The sequence below is a fragment of the Aquarana catesbeiana genome, linkage group LG13 (assembly GCF_042186555.1).
Source record: "Aquarana catesbeiana isolate 2022-GZ linkage group LG13, ASM4218655v1, whole genome shotgun sequence".
In the NCBI taxonomy this organism is placed as follows: Eukaryota; Metazoa; Chordata; class Amphibia; order Anura; family Ranidae; genus Aquarana; species Aquarana catesbeiana.
This window is the reverse complement of record NC_133336.1, coordinates 196,586,516-196,610,749: the sequence shown is the minus strand read 5'-3', so window position 1 is coordinate 196,610,749 and position 24,234 is coordinate 196,586,516. Positions and strand designations below refer to the sequence as shown.

The 24,234-nt window shown below is 45.6% G+C and overlaps 1 protein-coding gene across 8 annotated transcripts in view; it reads left to right on the top strand.

The window, feature by feature from the left end:
* Positions 1–24,234, top strand: part of MEF2D (myocyte enhancer factor 2D) — a 266,321-nt gene that overhangs the window by 204,501 nt on the left and 37,586 nt on the right. For 6 of the 8 annotated variants that reach the window (XM_073610211.1, XM_073610215.1, XM_073610212.1 and 3 more), the window contains one exon: positions 24,063–24,200. The exons of the other annotated variants lie outside the window; for them this stretch is intronic. In XM_073610211.1, coding sequence (XP_073466312.1) covers positions 24,063–24,200 — 138 coding nt within the window. The remainder of the gene's footprint in view (positions 1–24,062; positions 24,201–24,234) is intronic. 8 annotated transcript variants of the gene reach the window in all.

Genomic DNA, 24,234 nt, shown 5'->3' with positions numbered 1-24,234 from the left:
TATAGGTAACGGCCCTGTTACTCCAACTGGCCGGGCAGCTTGCCATGCAGATAAGGCTCGTCCTCCGGCAGCGTGCTTACACTAAGGGAGCGTAGAGTATTGCACTCCTCCTGCTGAGTCTGTGACATCCGACTTCACTCCAGGGATCGATTCCTCTAGAGGGATCAGGTCACCTAAACCTCAGCATTTTTTTTATTTTTTTTTTAATGACAGTATCCAAGCCTTGCCTGAAAGGAAAGCGTTGATAAAGGAAAGCTCGATCTTTGTGCAGTCCATGTGACTGGAATCTGGGGCTTGGCTCACACAGAGCAAAAGTTCCCAATAGCAGCAGCAATGGGGCACAATTCCTTCCTTTGACACAAACGATGGGGCTATATCGTTGCAGGCATAATTGTGTGCTTTTCCTTTTTCAATAGTTGTTCCCAATGACGCAAACAGTGGGGCACAATTCCTTCCTTTGACACAAGCAATGGGGCCCTGGCATCATTAATTGCTCCCAATGACACCAACAACGAGGCACAATTATTTCATTTGACACCGATGGGGCCACATCATCGTTAGTTGCTCATAATTAGTTGCTCCCAATGACACCAACAATGGGGCATATTTCCTTTCCTTGACACCAACGATGTGGCCCTATGATCATTAGTTGCTCCTAATGACACCAACAATGGGGCCCAATTCCTTCTTTTGACATCAATGATGGGATCCTATCATCATTAATTGCTTCCAATGACATCAACAATGGGGCACAATTCCTTCCTTTGACACCAACAATGGGGCCCTATCATCATGAATTGCTTCCAATGACACCCACCAACAATGGGGCATAATTCCTTCCTTTAATGCCAACGAAAGGGGCCCTATCATCATGAATTGCTCCCAATGACGCCAACAATGGGGCACAATTGCTTCCTTTGACACCAACAGTGGGGCGCTATCATCATTAGTTGCTCCCAATGACACCAACAATGGAACATATTTCCTTCCCTTGACACCAACGATGGGGCCCTATGATCGTTAGTTGCTCCTAATTACACCAACAATGGGGCCCCATTTCCTTCTTTTGACATCAACAATGGGGCCCAATGCCTTCTTTTGACACCAATGATGGGACCCTATCATCATTAATTGCTTCCAATGACACCAACAATGGGGCACATTCCCTTTTTTTGACACCAACAATGGGGCCCTATCATCATGAATTGCTCCCAATGAGACCCACCAACAATGGGACATAATACCTTCCTTTGACACCAACGATGGGGCTCTATTATTGCATGGAAAATAGTGAGTTTTCCCGACATGCACATAAACCCGATACGCCTTAGCAGATGCGCGGTCATGACATTCATTCTTAATGGCACCCCCCCTCCCCCCCATTTGCTAACATGCACCATGCGTTTTGGTGCGGCACAATCTTGCAAGAGTCAGGGACTTCTTTTACGCACTTCTCACCCGTAGAGCAGCCCATTGAATGGGCTGCCGTACCTGTGTCGTGCGGGAATGCCCACAAATTGTGCATGCGCTCTGTCGCACCTATATAGCATGAACGGAGCCTTTATGATCGTGAACATTGACAGGGAGCTGTCAGTGACCACAAAGCCACTGTGCTGGAGGTTCAAAGTGACCGCTCCCAGCATAAACAGGAGGCACCAGCTATACGCCTATATGTGGCGGCTTGACAATAAAGCCCACCGTTGTGCTGACAAATTAAGGGGTTGAAGTGACCTGATGCATGCAGCCAGTGAAATATGAACTCTCAAATTTCCACTTTTTTTTTTTCCAGCAAAAGGCATATCAGTGTAATGTGGTAATGTGCAGCCGGGTGTGGCTATGGCAGGGTTAAGTGCGTCCTTGCAGCTTGGAGAAGGTGGTTGTTTTGTGGGCGGTTCCCTGTTCACCCTTCCATCCCCGGCAGCTGGCAGTGAGTCAGCCAGGCCAGTCCCCCCCTTCCCCATCGCCTAGCACAGCCACGCCAACAAGTAAACCGGAGCTGGCACCCCTCGCTAGTAATTTCCTCCTACAGCCTTTACTCACTGCATTTTCTACCATCTCATTATGGGCACACGGCTGTGCGCTCTTCCCCGCCGCAAGATTAAAGGGAACAGGGCGCTTATTACTCGGCGTAGGGGCGAACTCCTATTTAAATAATTCTCTCTCAGAAGGCCCGGGAGTGATCAAACGTAACATTTTAACTCTATTAGTTTGGAGGTGTGGGTGGAAATTTGTTTACCGGCAATGACTGTTTATAAGAAAATATGAACACCCTTCGCTGTTGACGTAGAGCAGGAATCAGTAGGTTCTAGTTAGCGGGTTTGGAAGATCGTTTGGCTTAGTTGTTACAGGACCTGGTGGGGAGGTTGGTGCCTGGCACGGTAGATCCATTTAAAAAGGGGCCACTCAATGCCAGTCTGTGGACCTCAGGGGCCAGCAACTTCCAGTCAGGGATACTTGCATAGTCTGCTCGAAATAGACATGTCCACCAAGCTCAACCAAATAGACAAATGATAATCCTACATCCACTAAACCCACATTTGATCTAGAGCAGTAGTTCTCAACTGTCAGGCCTTGGCCTGCTCCTGGGCTGCACCCTCCCAGCTTCCAGGCTTTTAGCCAACTGCAAATCCTCTAACCTCCCACAGTGGCTTCCAGCCCCCATAAGGGCCTGCTATGACCCTCAACCTCCCACAGACCCCCTCTTCAGAGCCCACAGTACCACCCAGCTCCCTGGTAGTGCTGCTTAGCTTGCTGCAGAGCCTCCAACAGCCCTCACCGGGCCCTACAGTCCCTTAAAGTGCCCCTGCAAAGCCCCCAGCCTTCTGGAGAGACCCCATCCCCTACAATTTGCTTTCAGCCTCATCTCGAAACCTCATCCCCATACACAGCCCTCAAGTTATCTTCTGAGTTCCTTAGTGGGCATTGAGTGGCCTTACAGAACGGCCACTCAATGCCAGTCTGTGGACCTCAGGGGTCAGCAACTTCCAGTCAGGGATACTTGCATAGTCTGCTCGAAATGGACATGTCCACCAAGATCAACCAAATACATAAATGATAATCCTACATCCAACTAAACCCTAAACTCACATGTGATCTAGAGCAGTGGTTCTCAACTGTCAGGCCATGGCCTGCTGCCGGGCTGTAGCCTCCCAGCTTCCAGGCTTTCAGCCAACTGCAAATCCTGTAACCTCCAACAGTGCCTTCCAGCTGCCATAGTGGCCTGCCATGACCCTCAACCTCCCACAGACCTCCTCTCGAGAGCCTTCAGCTCCCACAGTACCACTTAGCTCCCTGGTAGTGCCCCTTAACTTTACCACAGAGCCTCCAACAGCCCTCATGGGGTCCTACAGTCTCTTATAGTGCCCCTACAAAGCTCCCAGCCTTCTGGAGAGACTCCATTCTTCACAGTTGCCCAATCATTCCCATACACGAACCTCAAGTCAACTTCAGAGCTTTGAATTGGGCATTGAGTGGCCTTACAAAAGGGCCACTCAATGCCAGTCCATGGACCTTAGGGGCCAGCAACTTCCAGTCAGAGATACTTGCATAGTCTGCTCGGAATAGACATGTCCACCGAGTTCAGTGAGAAGAAACACATAAATGAAAACCCTACATCCACTGAACGCTAAACCCACTATTGATCTAGAGCAGAGTGGAGCTCCCTGGTAGTGCTCCTTTGATTGCTGCAGAGCCTCCCAACAGCCCCCACCCGGGCCCTGCAGTCTCTCACAGTGCCCCAGCAAAGCTCCCAACTTTCTGGAGAGACCCATTCACCCTACAGTTTACCCTCAGTTTCCTCTAGAAACCTAATCCCCATACAGGGCCGTCACATCAACTTCAGAGTTCCTCATTGGTCATTGAGTTCCCCAACTCCCTCCAAAACCCCTATTCAGAGCCTTCCACCATTTTAATACAGTTTGTATTAACATATTTGTGTGAGTATGAACATTTCCCATCTACTTAGAAGGTTTTGTAAAAATTTACCGGGCCCTGGCCTCAATATGGTTGAGAACCACTGGTCTAGAGAAAGGGTTACCATCCTTGATCCTCAAGTAATCCCAAGTTTTAGGAATTTCCCATAGATAAATCAACAGTCTTAAATACCAAGTCATTAACATTGATTGAAAGCATCTGGGCAAATTGAAGGACATTCTGAAAACATGACCTGTTTGGGTATTTGAGGATTGAGGTTGAGAACCACTGATTTAGAGGAAGAGGACAAAAAAAAAACCCTTAAAAGTGTAAATTATTCTTTTCTAATATGGGGTGCCACCATTCCTACACCCTAGTGCCACCAATATATCTCTCATTGTCTCTATTATGTCCATCTAGTGCCACCATCATGTGCCTCATCAAAAGTGCTTTCCATCTCCCTCCCCTCCATATACAGAGCAGTGCAGGGAAGTGGCAATGAAGGCTGGTGGTGCTTCTGCCGGAAGGAAAGGCTCCACCAATATACCCCTCAATGTCTCTATTATATCCCTCCAGTGCCACCATCATGTGACCCATCAAAAGTGCTTTCCATCTTCCTCCCCTCAATTTGCAGTGCAGGGAATCGGCGATGAAGGGCGTGGTGCTTTGGCCGGAAGGGATAGGCTCCCTATTTGAAACTCCTGAAAGTGTCCATTTTACTGTAGGCTTGCCTCAAAGATTTCTCCGTTGATCCCGGATACATCACTGCTGCAGGTGGGTTCTGAAAGGACTCGAAATACAGACCCCCTGCCTTTTGTTTGCTGAGTACTAGGTGGTGACAGGGTCTTTTTTCTCCCCACATCTAGGATGTCCATTAGATTAGGAGCCTCTGTCCGCTCCTTTCCTGTAGCACCAACAACCCAGGTGCCTGAAACATGTTAGAATGGTGCATTGTCTGATCCAGTAGAGCTTATTATTAACCTGGTGCCGCCCACTTAACACATATGCACGGCAGCAAAAGGGTGGGCTTTACCGCCCACATGCTGCACATGTATCACTGGGATGTTTCTGTTCTGAGAGTGCGTTCACGGCACACTCTCAACACAAAGACCAAGCTGTCGAAGACAGCTCTCGGCCCCCACTAACGATCGGTACCCGATCATGCAACCACTGTGCCAGACAATCACTATCACAGTGGTCATGTGATGGCCAATCTTTTCCGCCCTCCTGGGCATTCAGAAACTTAACTTTTAAAGGGACTCGGGGGTGGATGGAAAAGATTAAAGGGCTCATTACTTTAAACTGCGCTCATCGCAGGCTCAGCACAAGGACACATAGAAAACAACTGTTCTCAATGTACGCTGTTCACACCATGCATGTGCGTTCGCCAGCACAACGCATAAAAACGCACACGGCGACACATTGTTGTGCAAGGAATTGAAGTGTCATTTTGTGACATTTCGATAAAGCTTTCAAAAAAAAAAAAAAAAAAAAGGTAATAAAAAAAGCGTACACTGTGATGCGTTGCAGTAGCACATTGCACTGCTTCTACCCGACGCACACCCGTGTGCGGGCTATATAGAATATGATGCGCACACGGGCTCTTACAGCCTGAACCCTACTGTGCAGTGAATTATGGGAAGGCGGTATAGAGGTTTTCGATTTATTTAATTTTTTTTTTTTTTTTTGTGTCGTGATGTAAAAGGCGAAGGCTGGCTAGACAGGGGTTAAGCCAGGTTCTCGCGCTCAGCAGGGGAAGGTGGCGATGTTTAATTAGCACCATTTCCGCCGCCGCAGAGCTCTCGCGTAGACCCATTTAAATTCTGCAGTCTTCCAGTTAAAAATGTCAGACCCGAGACAGGCAGGTGTGCAGAGGGGCGATAAGGAAGCGTGAAAGAGAGGTGTGCAGATGGCGAGCGGGGGAGGGGGTGATCACCCACCTCCGTCCCGGACACCCAAATGGCTCATTATCAGAGCGGGACACATTGGGACTTTGTTAGCCAACCTTACGAGCGCAGAAGCTCCTCCAGCAATCTCTACTGCTGATGACGGCCAGTTAGAAGCTCCCTCCCTTCACCATTCATTTCAACATTCAAACTTCAGAATTATAATATATGAGCCAATCTAAAGCTTGGCCATACACTACACACTCTGATTGTACAATCTCTGTACTGTACTGTCTCCTTTATGGTGGCCATACAAGCTTCAATAAATGATCGATTTATTTTCCAATCCATCTCTTCTTATAGGATTGGAAAATGTTTGATCCGCATGCCACATACAGGGAAATGGATTTCGATCAATAGATAAGTTATTGATTGCATTTCTGTTTCTACCATGTGATCTCATCATCTGATCAATCAAAACACGACTGTATTTAAGAACAAAGTATCTCAGTGCTGCCTGATCGATTCAAAATGATTGATACTATTTGACCCTGGCCGATTGACTACAAATTATTCTGAAATGAAGGGAAGTTATGGCTATTCAGTCATTTCGATCAGGACCAGGTTTTTTCTGACACTTGTTGTTTACAAGTAATAAATCGGTGTTTTTTGCTAAAAAATTACTTGGAACCCCCAAACATTTTATTATATATATATATATATATATACACACACACACACACACACACACACCTAGAGAATGAAATGGCGGTCGTTGCAATTTTCTTTTGTGCAGCAGTTTTTCCATTGTAATATTTTGGGAAAAAAATACTTTACAAAAAAACAAAAACATAATATATTATATATATATATATATATATATATATATATATATATATATATACACACACACACACACACACACACACACACACACACACACACACACACAACATTTTTTTTGTATAATGTGAAAGATGATGTTACGTTGAGTAAATAGATACCTGTCACACTTTAAAATTGCGCACGCTCGTGGAATGGCGCCAAACTACGGTACATAAAAATCTCCATAGGCGACGCGTTAAACATTTCTACAAGTTACCAGTTTAGAGTTACAGAGGTCGTCTAGTGCTAGAATTGTTGCTCTTGCTCAGACGTTCATGATGATACCTCACATGTATGGTGTGAACACTGTTTACATATGTGGGCATGACCTACGTTTGCGTAGGAGATGCTTTTTTTTTTTTTTTTTTTTTCTTTACATTTTTTTTATTATTATTATTTTTTACTTTTTTTTACAAACTTCCCTAAAACCTTTTTTTAAATTTTTTTTATCACTTTTATTTCTACTATCACCAAGAAGGTAACCATCACTTGCGATAACAAAACAGCATGACAGGTCCTCTTTATGGAGAGATTTGGGGTCTAAAAGATCTCAAATCCCCCCCCCCCAAGATAAGACACAAACTATAGCAGCTCTGTAATCATTAAGAGATCATTAAATGTTATTTCTAATTACAAGCTGGGCAGGCACCTGAAGGTGACCCGGTATGAGCCTCTTGCAGTCCCTGTACAGCAGTGCTGGGGGGTTTTAGAGAAAGAAGCAGAACAAGGAGCCAATCGGTTCATGTGCTAGCAAGAAGCATGGTGATAGGAGGAGAAAGCAGAATAACAGAGAGATGAGCATCACTGTGCTGCTTCTCATTACACTGTCCAGTCCTCAGAGGTTGGGGGCTTGTCCGGGACAACCTGAGCTCAGAGAAAGTAGGTTGAAAGATGTTTTTGCTCAAGGCCCCCAAGGCTTATACTCGCCTCTCCACTAATTATCGGGAGTCTGCGGGACCAGCTCCTGATCATGTGACAACCAATCACAGCGGTCACACGATCGGCTGGGTGGGCAGGAAGGGGTTAATGGGTCTAAATGGCATGCTAAGGAAGAGTCTATTGAGACGCCAAGAAAGAGTTTTTGACTAGACAGGAGTCTTTCTTTAAGAGTGTTCTTTCCTCCAACCAAGGGGAAGCTGGGAACGTTGCTGACGTCGGCTTAAAAGAATTTTAAGCCACAACATAAAAGATTTGATCCCAATGCCGCGTTGACAGCCGCCGGTGCGTTCAGGAAAAGACACAGAATCGCAGCTAATGATATAAAGTGTTTGTTCAAGGCCTTAGTCACGTTTCTGCTGGCTGCAGCCTCCCCGCATCCCTCAGAGAGGCTTGAATGTCATTGTTTGACCTTTCTGGTGTCACTTTATCTACCAGGGCCCCCGGCTGCCCCCTTGGACATAACCAGCCGACTGCCGGGGGAGGGGGAGGGCTGTCAGACAACCAGGACAGCGGTGGGGTGTACTCTATCTTGATCCTGCCAAGGACAAGATCCTGCGATCATGAGAAGGGGACCTGTCTTGCTGGGCTACGGCATTTAGAGAAGGCCTTAAAGTTCATCCCGTCTATAGTGCCCAGGTTTTGTTTGATGGGCCCCCCTGGGAAGTCAGCTACTGAAATGTAAACCGGGAGCACAAGCTTGGGTATACTGGGCCACAACAATTTTAAAGATGAAGTTTAATCTGTTTATATTTTTACCTGCAGTGGAAATGGGGTGAAGGGGGTTTGGATGTAACCGGAAGGCACAAAAAACAATATTTTATAAAGCTGCTTCGTTCTACCTAAAATATGTTTTGATATTTGTGTCCCTCTTGGAGAGATTTCTCAACACTTTCTGTCCCACACCTGCCTATTCCACACTGAGACCTATGGGAGGCCACACAGCCACGGCTGCAAATACTCCCGGCCACTTCCTTGCTTTTGAGCATGAACGTAAGAATTCTATTCCTATGATCGGCCACTTAAAAGATGGTCTCTCCATAGGAGTAAATTGGGTTCTTCTATGCATGGGCAGGAAAGGTGAAGTACTCTCCAGGAGGGTTTGCGGCAAAGGCTGTGTGGTTCATCATGGGACTTACAGCGTGTATCTGGCAAAAGCGTGGAAAGGTGAGTTTTAACCTTGGGGGTGGGAATGAAGCACAACTCAAGCCAGAAATAATTGCTGCTTCTCCTTTCACTGTCCAGTCATCAGAGGTTGGGGGCTTGTCTGGGACAACCTGAGCTCAGAAGAAGTGGGTTAAATGATGCTGGGCCATCAGACTAAGAACATCTAGTGGCAGAAAAAAGTACTGTGGGGGGAAATCTCTGAGTCCATTAAAAATAAATAATAATACTGCAGTATTCATCTTCAATTCAGAGATTTCCCCCCCACAGTACTTTTTTCTGCCACTAGATGTTCTTAGTCTGATGGCCCAGCATCATTCAACCCATTTCCTCTGAGCTCCGGTTGTCCAGGACAAGCCCCCAACCTCTGATGACTGGACGGTGAAAGGAGAAGCAGCAATTATTTCTGGCTTGAGTTGTACCCCCAAGGTTAAAACTCACCTTTCCACGCTTTTGCCAGATGCATGCTGTAAGTCTGATGACTGGATAGTGAAAGGAGAAGCAGCACAGTGATTAGCTCATCTCTGTCACTTTGCTCTCTCCTCCTATCAACATGTTTCTTGACAGCACATGAACTAGTTGGCTCCTTGTGCTGCTTCTTTTCGCTCATGCTCCAGGTCTGCTGTACAGGGACTGCAGGAGGCTCATACCGGGTCACCTTCAGGTACCTGCCTAGCTTGTAATTAAAAATAACATTTAATGGTTACAGAGCTGTAATATTTTGTGTTTTTTTTTTCTGTCAGGAGTTCAGCCTTAAGTTATCCTTTAACCCCTTCCTGCCCACTTTGGCGTTCCTTTAAAAAGTTCTGACTGTCTTACAGCCTGGATCTGGCAAAAGCGTGGATAGATGAGTTTTAACTTTGGGGGGTTAGGGATAAAGCAGAACTCAAGCCAAAAATAAACATAGCCCATTAAAAATAAATTAAAGTCAGCTTTTGCGGTAATATTTATCTTCAGTTCAGAGATTTCTCCTGCGTTATTTTTTTCTGCCACTAGATGTCCAGAGTCTGATGGCCCAGCATTATTCAACCCACTTCCTCTGAGCTCCGGTTGTCCCGGACAAGATCCCCAACCTGTGATGACTGGACAGGGAAAGGGGAAGCAGCAAAGTGATGAGCCCAGCATTATTCAACCCACTTCCTTTGAGCTCCGGTTGTCCCAGACAGGCCCCCAACCTGTGATGGCTGGATAGTGAAAGGAAAAGCAGCAAAGCGATGAGCCCAGCATTATTCAACCCACTTCCTCTGAGCTCCGGTTGTCCCGGATAAGCCCCCAACCTCTGATGACTGGACAGTGAAAGGAGAAGCAGCACAGTGATGAGCTCACCTCTCTGTCACTCTACTCTCTCCTCCTATCAGCATGCTTCTTGTCAGCGCATGAACTGATTGGCTCCTTGTGCTGCTTCTTTTCTCTCACTCTCCAGCTCTGCTGTACAGGGGCTGCAAGAGGCTGATACCGGGTCACTTCCAGGTACCTGCCCTGCTTGTAATTAAAAATAACATTTAATGATTACAAAGCTGCAATAGTTTGGGTCTTTTATATCTTTTATATCTTTGGCGTTCCTTTTTTTTTTTAAAGTTCTGACCGTCGGGGGGGGGGGGGGGGGGGCAGATAGATCAAACCATGTGACTACGCTAATTGGCTGTCACAGTGGTCACCTGATCAGGAGCCAGTCCCGCAGGCCACTAATCATTAACGTGGCCCCAGGAGCTGTCTTTTACGTCTCGGTCTCTATGATGGGAGTGCGCGGTGAGTGCACGCTTAACACAGAAACTCACATGTGCGCGTTGAAGCCCACCCTTTTGCCGCCACACATATCTGTTAGACCTTTGTAAATAGGCCCGATTTGCCTTGTATTCCCCCCCATCCCTGATTGGTCAACTCTACTTATGCATGTCAAACGCCACGTGCGGCGATGAGCATCGAATGTTATAAATGGTTTGCAGTTAGCTCAGAGGTCCAAAAAGTGTTAACTTTGTTCCCGTACGTGACCACCCTCATGTCATGGGACACCGGCCCATCCCCATCCTCGGAACTCTTAACCCCTTGCCTCTCCGGCGTTGCCAGCTCCCCCCCTTAGCCGCTGCTATTCGCGAACGAATAAACAAACCCGTTTTTAGCCGCTCAGGCAGCCGTTGTACAGCCCTGTGCCGCACTGTGGTTTGTGCGGTTGCTTATAAAGTAACTAAATAGCATTAATAAAATTTGTGGTTGACCATCATATTTTCCATTTTTTTTTCACATCGAAATTGGCACTTGGAACTCTCATAACGAATACATTTATGGAAGCGACCCCATGAATCCACGTTTGTCAGCATATTTCTGTCACAGGGCCCGTGGGCCAAAGATAACAAGTGGGAACCGCTCCGCTTGACGTAACAACGGCCATTTTTCTGATCGTAATAGAGGAGCGAAACAAATTGAATGTGACTTGCTGACTTTGAAATTGAGAGGCGCGGAAGCTGGAGCCCTCTGGCCATGGAGATCTGATGCGGGATTATGGGAATTGTAGTTTATGGGTCTCAAACATTAAAAATAAATATGTGCCGCTGACTCAAAAATAGATAATAATAATAATAATAATAATAAAAGCGTGCTAAAGCTATAAAGTGACTCCTCAAGTGTGAACAATTTTCAGCATAATATGCAATAACGATCATACATATAAACATCTAACATAGTGCATGCATATGAATAAAGTGCAAACAGATCCTCCAAAAGTGCAATAAAAGTCCAAAAAAGCCAGTAAAAACTCCAAAGTGACAGTTCATATAATAGAAACAAGTGCATGTGTAAAGCAACTGAACAAAATCCACTTCATCCAATTGTTATCACCATCCGCGGTGCGCCACTCATTTGCCCCAGCCTCTCGCCTTATACAAAGACCCCCATGGGTCAAATAAAGCCTTAGTATAAAGCAATGGATCCTCGGCAATCAATCGACTCCCACAGATAATCCTCAGCACTATCGGTACCAGGGTATACTCCAGGCTCATCAGATGTAATAAGTCATGCAACAAAGAGAAGGGGCTCCATAGTGTAATAGTTCAATTCCATTTATTAAAAAAAACGTAGTAACTTGCCGTTTAAAAATTGTATGAACAGCTCCTGTAGGGTACTTCCACGACTGGAAGTGATGACACCTGGCTCCTCCCTGACGCGTTGCGTCACTGAACACGTGACTTCATCAAAGGGTGAACGTTTATGGGTCTGTTGCCTCTTTATCCTCCTTTACCCAATAAATGTATAAGGGACTGTGATTAGCATCCCTTCCTAAAGCGGAATTTCATTTAAAAAGTCTCCCTGAATCACTCTCTCCATCTCCCCAGCCTGAGGTACAGTGTTTTTTTTTGGTGTGTGGGGGGGGGGGGGAAGAGTACCAATTTCTTTGTACCCGCTCCCACTTTCGCAATCCTGTCCCCTTGCCCCTTCCTGCAGCCTCCTGGGAGAAGTCGCATGTCATGGCATTTACAATGCGCCATACATGCGCACTGGAGAGACGGCCGTGGTTCTCCAGGAAGCCAAAGCCAGCCCCCGTATCCAAGATGGTGGTGCAGTGGTAAGAAGAACTGGCTGTGGGAAGACAATGCAGGACCCCAGGCACTGGTAAGTATCTAAGTTTTAAGTCCGCAGCTTCGGTGAAACAAACTGAAGTTCCCCTATAAATGCCTATTTCTGTTGTCATGTCCTGTCCCGGTAACACCACAGAAAGAATTGAGAAGGCGTGAGTGTCACTGACACAGGAAGACACCAAGAGCAAAAAAAAAACAACTGATGTTCTTATCCAGTAGTCTCCAATCTTTCCAAAGAGCCAGTTTACTGTCCTTCAGACTTTAAGGGGGCCGGACTTCGCCCAGTGGGAGTAGAAAATGGCCCAATATCAATGGATCTAACCGGTGCCCCATCATTGGTATCAGTGGGAGGAATGGTGCCCCATTACTGGTGTCTGTGGAGGCATAGTCCAAATCGCTGGTGTCAGTTTGAGGAATAGTGCCTCATCCTTGGTGTCAGTGGAAGGAATAGTGCCCCATTGTTGGTATTAGTGGAAGGAATAGTTGCCCTATCATTGATATCAGTGGAAGGAGTTGTGCCCCATCATTGGTGTCAGTGGGAGGAATAGTTGCCCCATCATTGGTGTCAGTGGGAGGAATAGTGCCCCAAGGGCCGGACAATGGCAAGCATTCGGCCCACGGGCTGCAGTTTGGAGGCCACTGTTCTAATCCTCCACTCCTCTACTGGATGAAAACTGCTTATGGCTGTACACATGCCATAGCTGCTATGCTGTGCTTCGTGGCCATGGCAAAAATGAAATAGCCTGTGACTTTAAGCTGGTGTTGGCGCCAAACATGACCAGTGCGAGGCTATGCACGCGGTTGTGGCACAGTAGTGCGGTTACATCAGCCCGCGAGGAGGCAAAGTATCACCTTCTCACCGCCTGTCAAATGCCTCTGATAAGTGATCTGGGTGTGGATCCGTTTTCAGAGGAGTGGCAGTCCCTGCCGCACATACGAACGAGCCCTTAAAGAGTTTTGCAGTTGCTGGTCAGTGCACTTATGTTACCTCCCTCCACCTAAACACCAGAGCCTCATGCATCGGGCCTAAACATCCAGTGTGCATGGGGTCCAACACTGTACATGGATATATATATATGTATGTAGATTTTGGCCTTTTAACCACTTGGCGACCGCTGCACGCCGATATACGTCGGCACAATGGCAGCGGTGGGCAAATGGGCGTACCTGTACGTCCCCTTTAATTGGCAAGGGCTAGCGGGTGTGCGCCTGGCGCATACAGCGTGACTGTGCCCGCGGGACCCGCAGACTCAATGTTCAACGGTGTCCCGGCGATCCCGTCACGGAGCCTCAGAACGGGAAGATGCCTATGTAAACAAGGCATTTCCCCGTTCTGCCTTGTGACATGACAGAGATCACTGTCATGTGACTAGTAGCCCATCCCCATCCCACAGTTAGAATCACCCCCTAGGACACAATTAACCCCTTGATCGCCCCCTAGTGGTTAACCCCTTCACTGCCAGTGTCATTTACACAGTAATCTGTACATTTTTATAGCACTGATCGTTGTATAAATGACAGAAAAGTGTCAATAGTGTCTGATGTGTCCGCCATAATGTCAGAGTCACAAAAAAAAAAAAAAAAAAAATCGCAGATTGCCGCCATTACTAATAATAATAATAAAAAAATAAAATAATAAAAACGCCATAAAACTATCCCCTATTTTGTAGACGCTATAACTTTTGCACAAACCATTTAATATACACTTATTGCGATTTTTTTTTTTTTTTTTTTTTTTTTTTCTTACCAAAACTATGTAGAAGAATACATATCGGCCTAAACTGAGGAAAAAATTATTTTTATTTTTGGGATATTTATTATAGCAAAAAGTAAAAAATATTGCTTATTTTTCAAAATTGTGGCTCTTTTTTTTGTTTATAGCGCAAAAAATAAAAACCGCAGAGGTGATCAAATACCACCAAAAGAAAGCTCTATTTGTGGGAAAAAAAGGACATCAATTTTGTTTGGGTGCAACGTCGCACGACCGCGCAATTGTCAGTTAAAGCGAAGCAGTGCCAAATCGCAAAAAGTGCTCTGGTCAGGAAGGGGGTAAAATCTTCCAGGGCTGAAGTGGTTAATGTACTTATGAGGGCGATGGAAGTTTTTTTTTTTCCTTGCTGCACCTGCTGACAAAATTGGAGGCCTACAGTGGAGCAAGTGCTTTCAGCTGCCTGCTAAGCAAATGCAGGTATGTTGTCACCTGAGAGACTTCCTTAGTGCTGTCCTAATCCTTTCTCCAGATGTCCTCCTCCCCTCGTCCATATGGCTCCAGTGTGCTGGCTGTGCGCTTCTGCGGCTCAAGTTATGAAACGCGTTCGCGCAGCAGTCTGCTCCATCGAATTGTCCCGGGGGCTATATTTAGCCGCCCTGCATTTGGAGGGTGTCACCGCCTGAGATGTCCCCTCCCGTGTCTTTTGTAGAGGTCAGAAGCTTCCGGGCGATGCTGCGATCTGAGAGCTTCACCGCCTCGCTTGAACACATCCGAAAACTGCTGAAATCTGTACAAGTCAACTCTCCTGGCTTAAAAAATATGTGCAGTTCAGTTGGGACGTTCTTGTGATTTCCCCCCCCTACCCCGTGCCATGCCAGGAAGGTGACACAGATGATTGAACGCCATCCTTTCCAACTCCAGTGCCTGAAACACTTGATTGACATTGGGTTAAGTAGCTTCTGATTTCTGGATTGAAGAACGTTTCATCTTGGCTTTTTCTATAGGCCCAACCGCTGGCCAAAGTTTTTAGGATCTTATCTAAAATGTTCGATCAAATATCTGCTGTCCTCTGCAGCCTGCAGTGTTTTTTTTTTTTTTTACCTTTCGTCTAAGCTGCCTCTTGAATCATCAAGTTCAAGTTGTCCCATAACAGGCCACATCTAAAGGGAGGGGTTTACCGGTTTGGGATTTTCTTTCTCAAATGGCCATTGAGATTGCCAGCTAATGTCAGCTAAGGTCAGCAATGACAAAACAATAAGGGAGCATTTTATTAATGGGGCAGCTTGCTTTTGTTTCAAGAGACATTTTGGATGGAAGGAAGTGCAGCAAACGTAGAAGCATGGCAAAGGTTTAAAGGGCCTTGTCCCTGGAAATGTGCGACCCTAGAAATGGCGCTGGTTGTTTGAATAAGTTCCTGTCATAATATGCAACAGCAGCAATGCGTGTGTTTGTGTGTGTGTGTGTATATATGTATGTGTATATATATATATATATATATATATATATATATTCCTTATTTTTTCTTTAATGTGTATACATATGTATATACACACACTCACATTATGTATACACATTATATTACTATATATATATATATATATATATATACACACACACACATATTGAAGAAAAAAAATATTTTTTTATATATATATTTTTTTCTTTAATGTGTGTGTGTGTGTATATACAGTATATATATATATATATCGTAATATAATGTGTATACATATGTTTGTGAGTGTGTGTATATACATATGTATACACATTATGTGTATACGTGTGTGTATATATATACACATATATATATATATATATATACACACACACATATATACATATACACACACACACACACTAAAGAAAATTTTTATATATATATATTATAAAGTGTGTGTGTGTGTGTGTATGTATGTGTATATATATATATATATATATATATATATACACACACACACGCAGACAGATATGACCCCTGTTGATGCCTAAAGAAAGATTTCTCCGTCCTTTTAGAGTGAAAATCGGCATCAACCAAACCACAAATTGTGCCGATGAAATGTATTTGCAGTCTTGAGAGCCCTGGAGCGGAGTAGCTCCTCCCCCCTCACTAAGGTTTTCCCAGAATCCATCACCCCCTGTGTCTCTTTTTCTAAGGAGAAAATGGCAAGACCTGAATAGAACTTCACCGGCAAGGTGACGATTCCCTTGTAATTGTTAGATATCGCTGCAGCATATGAAGCTCGCCGCCTCGTCGGGCGCCGGGTGTTTTTACATGTTTATTTAGTACATACGCTGCATAAATAAACGTGTTTAAATAAAGAAGCGTTTCGTCGGCGTATTTCTCATGTTCCTCAGGAGTAGAAACATCTGAACACATATAGGGCCTCTTTCACACGGCCATGCAGATTTTCTCTGGATCTTGCCGGCAACAACTTGTTCATACGCTGTATGCATGGAAGGTTTGTGCAAACATTTACACGCATCCGGTGTGCATGGACTCTATTGGCCGCTGCTCATTAATTACTATTCTGCCCAATTAAACAATTAAGCGCTGGACGATCCTAACGCGTTTAGCAGGGTTTACATATTTGAATATATATAAGATTGGCCACATTGTGGGATGGGGTCACAACGCATTTCCCAGATTTTCATTCTGCTTCTTCAGGAAATAGCAACAAAAAGAGTGCAAAGGATGAAAGTGCGTATCTAGTCCAATGTAAGTTTATTCATCTTGGTAAAAGATCAAAAAGGTAAATGCAAAGCGCTTGGGGGAGGAGCTAAAACAGTAAGTGTTACTGAATTGCAGGTCTAATGTCCCGCCAGACAGGGCTGTGCTGTGTGGCAGAGCTGTATAAATCTCAGGACTGGATAGAAAAATCCTTTGACAATGCATATATGTATTTTATTTGTGTATTTAGCTGACTGCTTGGAGGTCAGCTTTAATAAAAGCCAGCCGTTCAAAACAAAAGGTAAGAAAAGCTTCTGGCGGTATTGGTTATACAGTCGCACGGGCGGCATGTTAGCAAAAGTTTTTCTAAAGCTTGTCCCCAAGTTTGCATATAAAATGAGAAAGGCTTTACACTCTTCTCAAAAGTCTGTTAAAAGAACATTGCTCTTCTCATCTGAGCGCATCCCAACTTCCTCCGCGTCTCAGCGCCGGCAAGCGGAGACACACAAGGCAGGATCTTTGTGTACTAATTGCAGGACAGGCGAGCCGAAAGGCCCGCTCATAAAAAATCCCAAATGCATTTAATCGCCATTTGCACTCCACTTAAACGCTGGGTCAAAAGCAACAGGAAACCATTAGAGGATTTTAAGAGATTCCGCCAGTGCCATTTAATGTTGGCATAGCTGGCGCTCCCTATAAATCCTGCGTTTCAGGGCCCGCCTCACGCACAGGGTTCACTGTGACTTGCCTTCGTTAAGGACAAAGTTAGTTACTTTTTTTTTTTTTTTTTTTTTTTTTTTTTATGTGAAACACCTTTGACACAGTTTTTTGCTTATTCAAGTACATCAGTGTCCCTTATTTTTTTTTTTTATATTGGTGAGGAATAAAACCCTACACTGGTTCTATAATAAAACAAATAATAGGAATAATAAAAAGAATAAAATAAATGCGTTTTTCTATACACCGCTTCTGCACCGCTCCTGCCCATTGAAATGAATGGGCAGCGCCGGCAAAGCGGCGCTTTGTGAGTCGTTTTAACCCTTTTTTCGGCCGCTAACGGGGGTTAAAAGTGCCCTGCTAGCGGCCGAAAACCTCTACAAAAACGACGGTAATGCGCCTCTAAAAATAGGGGCGTTTTACTGTTAAGCCTGCCCACTCCAGTGTGAAAGCAGCAGTTGTGAAGGCCCACCTACAACCTGGAGTGTCGGAAGGAGGAGGAGAGCACCAACTCTCAGGGGAGTAATGGATAAGGTAAGTAATTGCTTTTTAAGGGCTCATGGACATATTTGCAGGTACATGGCTGTACATCGTAAAATATGCCTGCTTGGGTTTGGACCTAACCCGAAAAGAAGCTGTCACTCCCACTCAATCGTGGCCAGGGCATTCCCCTCCTCACCAAACCCGAAGAAAGCAGTCACTCCCATTCAACTGTGGCCAGGGCACTCCCGACCTATGACCAAACTTGGAAACTGGGAGTTTGAGAGCTGTCGCTCCCTCTCAACTGCAGCCATGGCATTCCCCACTTGACCAAAACCTGAAAGGAAGCTGTCACTCCCACTCAACCTTGGCCATTGCATTTCCCACCTGACCAAATCTGAAAGGAAGCTGTCACTCCCACTGAACTGTGGCCATGGCATTCCCTACCCGACCAAATCCAAAAGTTGTGGGCACTCCCCACCTATGACCAAACTCGGAAGGAAGCGGTCACTCCCACTCAGCCATGGCCATCGCATTCCCCACCTGACCAAACCCAAAAGGAACCTGTGACTCCCACTCAACCGCAACCATGGGATTCCCCACCTGACCAAACATAGTAGGAAGCCATCACTCCCACTTGACCAAACCCGAAAAGAAAGCTGTCACTCCCACTGAACCTCTGCCAGGGCATTCCCCACCTGACCAAACCTGGAAGAAAGCTGTCAGTCCCACTGAACCCCAGCCAGGGAATTCCCCACCTGACCAAACCCGGAAGAAAGCGGTCAGTCCCACTGAACCTCAGCCAGGGCATTCCCCACCTAACCAAACTGAGAAAAAAGCCGTCACCCCCATTCAACCACGGCCAGGGCACTCCCCACCTGACCAAACCTGGAAGGAATCTGTCACTCCCACTCAACCATGGCCATGGAGTTCCCCACCTGATCAAAGCTAGAAGGAAGCTGTAACTCCCAATCATTCGTGGCCATGGCTTTCCCCGCCTGACCAAACACAGAGGGAAGCGGTCGCTCCCACTCAACCGCAGCCATGGCATTTCCTACCTGACCAAACCTGAAAGGAAGCAGTCATTCCCAATCAACCACGACCATGGTATTCCCCACCTTCACGCACACAAAAAGGTGGACATCATTGACCCATTATGGCCACATGGCCTTATTAGGTCAATGACATTGACCATGTCTGAGTAGTGTGCATTAGCACCACCACTTGCAGTGTCCATTGGGAGAGCATGAGACCAAGTGACAACACATAAAAACAACTGGTAGACAGGAACTGAGCGTTGTCACTCTATAACAGGAAGTATCTGAACAAGGACCTCCATAGCAAGATCACCAAGAATTATTTTAGGAAAACTTCAGCCTGTAAAGTTGACTTTTGAAACGGCTAACATTTTTACATTTAAATGAAATTTTAACGATTGGGTTTACATCTACTTTAACCACGGAGGGATAAAGGCATTTGTGGCGGCTCCTCTGCCCCGCTGTGTTTATTTTTGAGATGTCTGCGCTTTAAATTGCCGCCCGGCGTGTAAAAATAGCCAGATTTACAGAATGGTGTACAGCGAAACAGCTGCACAGCATTGTGCCGATTTGCTCCAGTCAGCAGAGAGGCGAAGGAATTCATCGCAATTATGAACGTTGTCCCAAAGACGACCGTTTATTGCTGAGGCAGCATGGAGCCCGCCTGGAAGTTTTTTTGGCCTGGACCTGGCATCAGAATGAAGCTCCTAATTCATGTTTAATATACCGGGAAGGAACCGAAGCAGAACGGCGCACAGGGCCCAGGCGAGCAACTCGCCATCTCCTAAAATATCCCTCGGCGCGGGATGAAACGCTTATTTGTCAGGGAGGCCGTAATGACAAGACACTTTCTATCGCCAATTTAGGGGCCATCTGCCTGCAAAAGGTTTGTTTAACTCAGCGCTGCAACTGCGTGTATATAAATATACGTATGTAAACGCACTGTTTATATACAGGTTTTACATAGGTACATCAGAGGCTGCTCTGAGAATAGCAAAGGCCTCTCTTTCTCTCCGGTCTCCTAGGCTGACTTCTAAGGTGATGGAGGGAGACTATATAGGGTGAATGGCCATATTTTATGTTTCGTGTATGAACTACAGCCTGGCCAGGCTTATTTATATAGAAGATATTTACTGGAACCCAATTCTGCCAGCTAGACATTGCTATTTATTATTGTGTTTCTCAGTGGTCTCCAAACTGCAGCCCTTTGCTTGCCTTTATCCAGCCCCTGGGGTACTATTCCTCCCATTGACACTAAGAATAAGGCTCCATTCATTCAACTGACACCAACATTGGGGCATAATTCCTCTTAATCGAAATCAGGGGTCTCCAAACGTTCTAAACAAAGGGCTAGTTTACCGTCTTTCAGCCTGTAGGGGGGGGCCAGACTATAGCCAGTGGAAGTAAACAATGCCCCATCATTGGTTTTAATGTGAGGAATAGTTACCCATTGTATAAGTGGGAGGAATAATGCCCTATCATCGTTGGTCAGTGGATGGGATGGTGCCCCATCATTGGCATCTGTGGATGGAAGGGTACCCCAAGGGCCAGATATAGACAAGCAAAGGGCTACATCTGGCCCACAGGCCGCAGTTTGGAGGCCACTGATATGAATGATGGAACACTATTCCTCCCTCTAAAAATTAAAGATGGGCACTATTTCTTTGACTAACACCAACGATTGAGCACTATTTCTCTGACCAACACCTACCAACTGTTGGGTGCTGTTGCTCTCACTGACACCAAAGATGAGCCATTATTTCCCCTACTGACACCACCGATGGGGCACTGTACCTTCCACTGACACCGATGGGGCACTGTACCTTCCACTGACACCAGCAATAGGGCACTGTTCCTCCTGCTGACAGCCAACGTTTGGGCACTATTCCTCCTGCTGACATCAACGTTGGGGCACTATTCTGCCAACTGACACCAATGATGGACTGTACTATTTCACTAACATTAACAATGGGGCCCTAGTCATCCCATTGACACCAGTGATAGGGGACCATTCTTCCCACTGACATTTACATGGGGGGCACCATTCCTCCCACTGACACCAAAGATGTGGCACTATTCTTCCCATTGACACCAACAATAGGGCACTATTCCTCTTACTGACACCAACGACGAGGCACTGTTTCTTCTATTGACACCAAATGATGGGGCACCATTTTTCCCACTGACATTTACATGGGAGGCCTGTTTCTTCCACTGACACCAAAGATAAGCCACTATTCCTCCTCTGGACACCAGCGATAGGGTAATATTCCTCTACTCACACCAATGATGAAGCACTATTCCTCCTACTGACACCAATGATAGAGTACTATTCAATTTCACGAATTTCTGACTTACAGCAATAAAGTGGTTGTTAAGCCACTCTAACCTGTATACACCATCAGCACTGCTTCCCATTGCAGTGTCCCCCTCTCTGTATGATTTATAAAAATTAATGCTGCAAATACCTAATTTCACAGCCGAGATTGCGATCACATGACCAGCCAGCTTTCTCCTTTCCTCCTCTGACAGATGCAGCGGGAGGGGCTGAGATACCTCTGCTGATGTCAGTCTGGAGGGGAGGAGGAGAGAGCTGGCTGGTCATGTGATCGCAATCTCGGCTCTTAAATGAGAGGGACACTGCAATGGGAGGCAGTGCTGATAGTGTATACAGGTTAGCGTTATGAGTGCAGCTGGAGGGGGGGAGGGGCGGCACTGTCACGAGCAGACAGAGAGGGGAGAGCAGAGGAGGACACAGGAGCATAGAAGAGAGCGGATAGCAGGTGCGGATGATGGAGGCACGTAAACTGACCATTGTGTTAGGCTCATCAGCCATGATACACCGTGGTCAGTTTACAATATTGTTTTATGTGAGCAGCCTTGTTTAAGCCTGAGAGCTCATTAAAGCAGTGCAAGTCCCAGCACTGCTTGGATAAGTCTTTTTGAACTGAACACCGAACAGGTAGTGGGAGGAAGTCTCCACAAAATCCCTTCATAGACAATTGTCACCATAACAGGTGTCCCCTTTGGAAGATTTCCCCTCACCTCCTGTTCTGCTGACAACTGTAACATTTTGGATTTCCTATCATTTATTGTCCCAGTGACAATGGTTCCAGGATGAATAGGAAAAGTAAATCTTCCCAGAGGGGCACAGAGTCAGACCTCCATAAAATCAGGCAGAGGTTTTTCTCTTTCCACCTTCCATCCAAAATGTAAAGAGAGAGGTTGATAGGCCATTGCGTCAAACATTGGTTTGCAATCTAAAAGGCCAATGTTATTAATAGACAATATGGCTGCCTGTGGTATTGATTGATATGTTATAACCTGATTTACTTTTTACAACTTTCATTTTTGCAGGTCTCAATATTGGTACTTGTCATGGGAGGATATGTAGGCCACCATTGTGAACTTCTTGGAGATGCTGGTGGCTTGGCCCTCCCTTGACTCTCTCTTGACCCAGGGACTTCAGTACCTTTGTGTCACTAATCCAGAATAAGAATACAGATACGATAAGTTGGAGAAAAGGCATTAGTCCTTAACAGGGTTTTTTTTTTTCTCAGGGAACAGGTGCAGGTAGGCCCCCCTTCCAAATCACCCCTTGTCTACACCCCCTACCCACCTCTTAGCACTGTCCCCTGGTTCCACTCCCTCCCCACCTTCCAGTACCACCTCCTTTTAGAGCATGCAGAACCCAGTAATTTGTATGGAATTTGATACTAATAACAAGAAAAACAGTAAAAATAGATCCCCTGCAGCCAACAACAAATGACCCCCCCAACAACAATAGATCTACCCAGCAACATTGTATGTCCCCAGCAACAATAGAGGCACCACAAAAAAATACCCCCATAACAGCAACAATAGATCTCCCAGCGTCAATGGACCCTCCAGTGTTAATTTTGTCGCTGAAAATATATTCGGCGACTAAATAACACAATTTTAGTCGACTAGAATACAACTAAAACAATCCAGATGACTAAAATACGACGACAACTAAAATGCCATTTTAGTCAAGAGACCATGGCCAAAAATAAATTGAAATTTGACGTCAAAATTAACACTGCCCTCCAGCAGCCAGCAACAATAGACCCCTCTCTCAACATTAGATCCCTCCCAGCAGCAATTGACCCCCTCCAGCATCAACTAATCCTCCACCAGCAACAATATACCTCCCCAGCAACACTAGACCCACCACAACAATAGATCCCCCAGCAGCCAGCATCAGTAGACCCTCCAGCACACTCTAGTACCCCTTGCCATTACATACATTCTGTGCGTTCCCCCCTAAAAAAACAAAAAACTCTGGTCTTTATCTGTTCTGTATCAGTGACTGAATGTATTTGAACCAGCTTGATGGCCAGGCATGGCATTTTTAGATGGAGAGGTCCTAATGGTAGCCGCCATGTTTTCCCCATTAAGGTTTCTTATAAGTTCATTGAATGTTTTATTGATGTGAAGAACCGTGATTATAATATAAATCATGTCTGTCCTTTAACTGCTTTATCTGTTTTTGAATATGTAGCTTGTTTTTTTTCTCATCAATCCTCCTTTATATAGTGTTCCAGTTATGGGCGAAATCTGGTGGGAAGACTCACCGATGGTCTACTTAAAGCCCAACTCCAGCCAACGTTTTTGTTGGTTTGTTTTAGATAGAATTGGGGAATAGTTACATTTTCTGTCTATGACCCCCAAAGGGGAGATTTTCCCCTCACTTCCTGTCCCTGTGACACCTGTACAAGAAAGGGGGGAGCAGCTGTAACTTGGACAGAAAGGCACAGACCGCTTAAAACATGTTGTGGACATTCTAACCCTACCGCAATCTACTAAACATGTGGCTTTGTTTTTAGTCTATGTCCCTACCGGAGAGATTTCCCTTGACTTCCTTTCCTGACAGGAAGTCAGGAGAAATCTCCCCAGCGGGGAACAAAGACAGAAATACAAATCTGACCCTTCCCCGTTCTATCTACAACATACGTTTTGGCTGGAGTTGGACTTGAAATGGCTACTCCATGTTATTGTACCAGGGCTGTGGTTAATCGTTCTCCCCCGATGTTGTAGAGTGTGGAGAAGCTGAGCTTTTCCTGGTTATGATTTCAGACGTTAAGAAAGAAAGGTTTTAACGGGTGTGACAGCCCCGAACCGGACGGGGATGACTCCATTGACCAGAGCCCTCTCATGGAAGACAAATATCGCAAAGCCAGCGAGGACTTGGACATACTGTTCAAACGCTATGGCGTAAGTACCGTGCCTTCTCCAGCAACTCTTCATC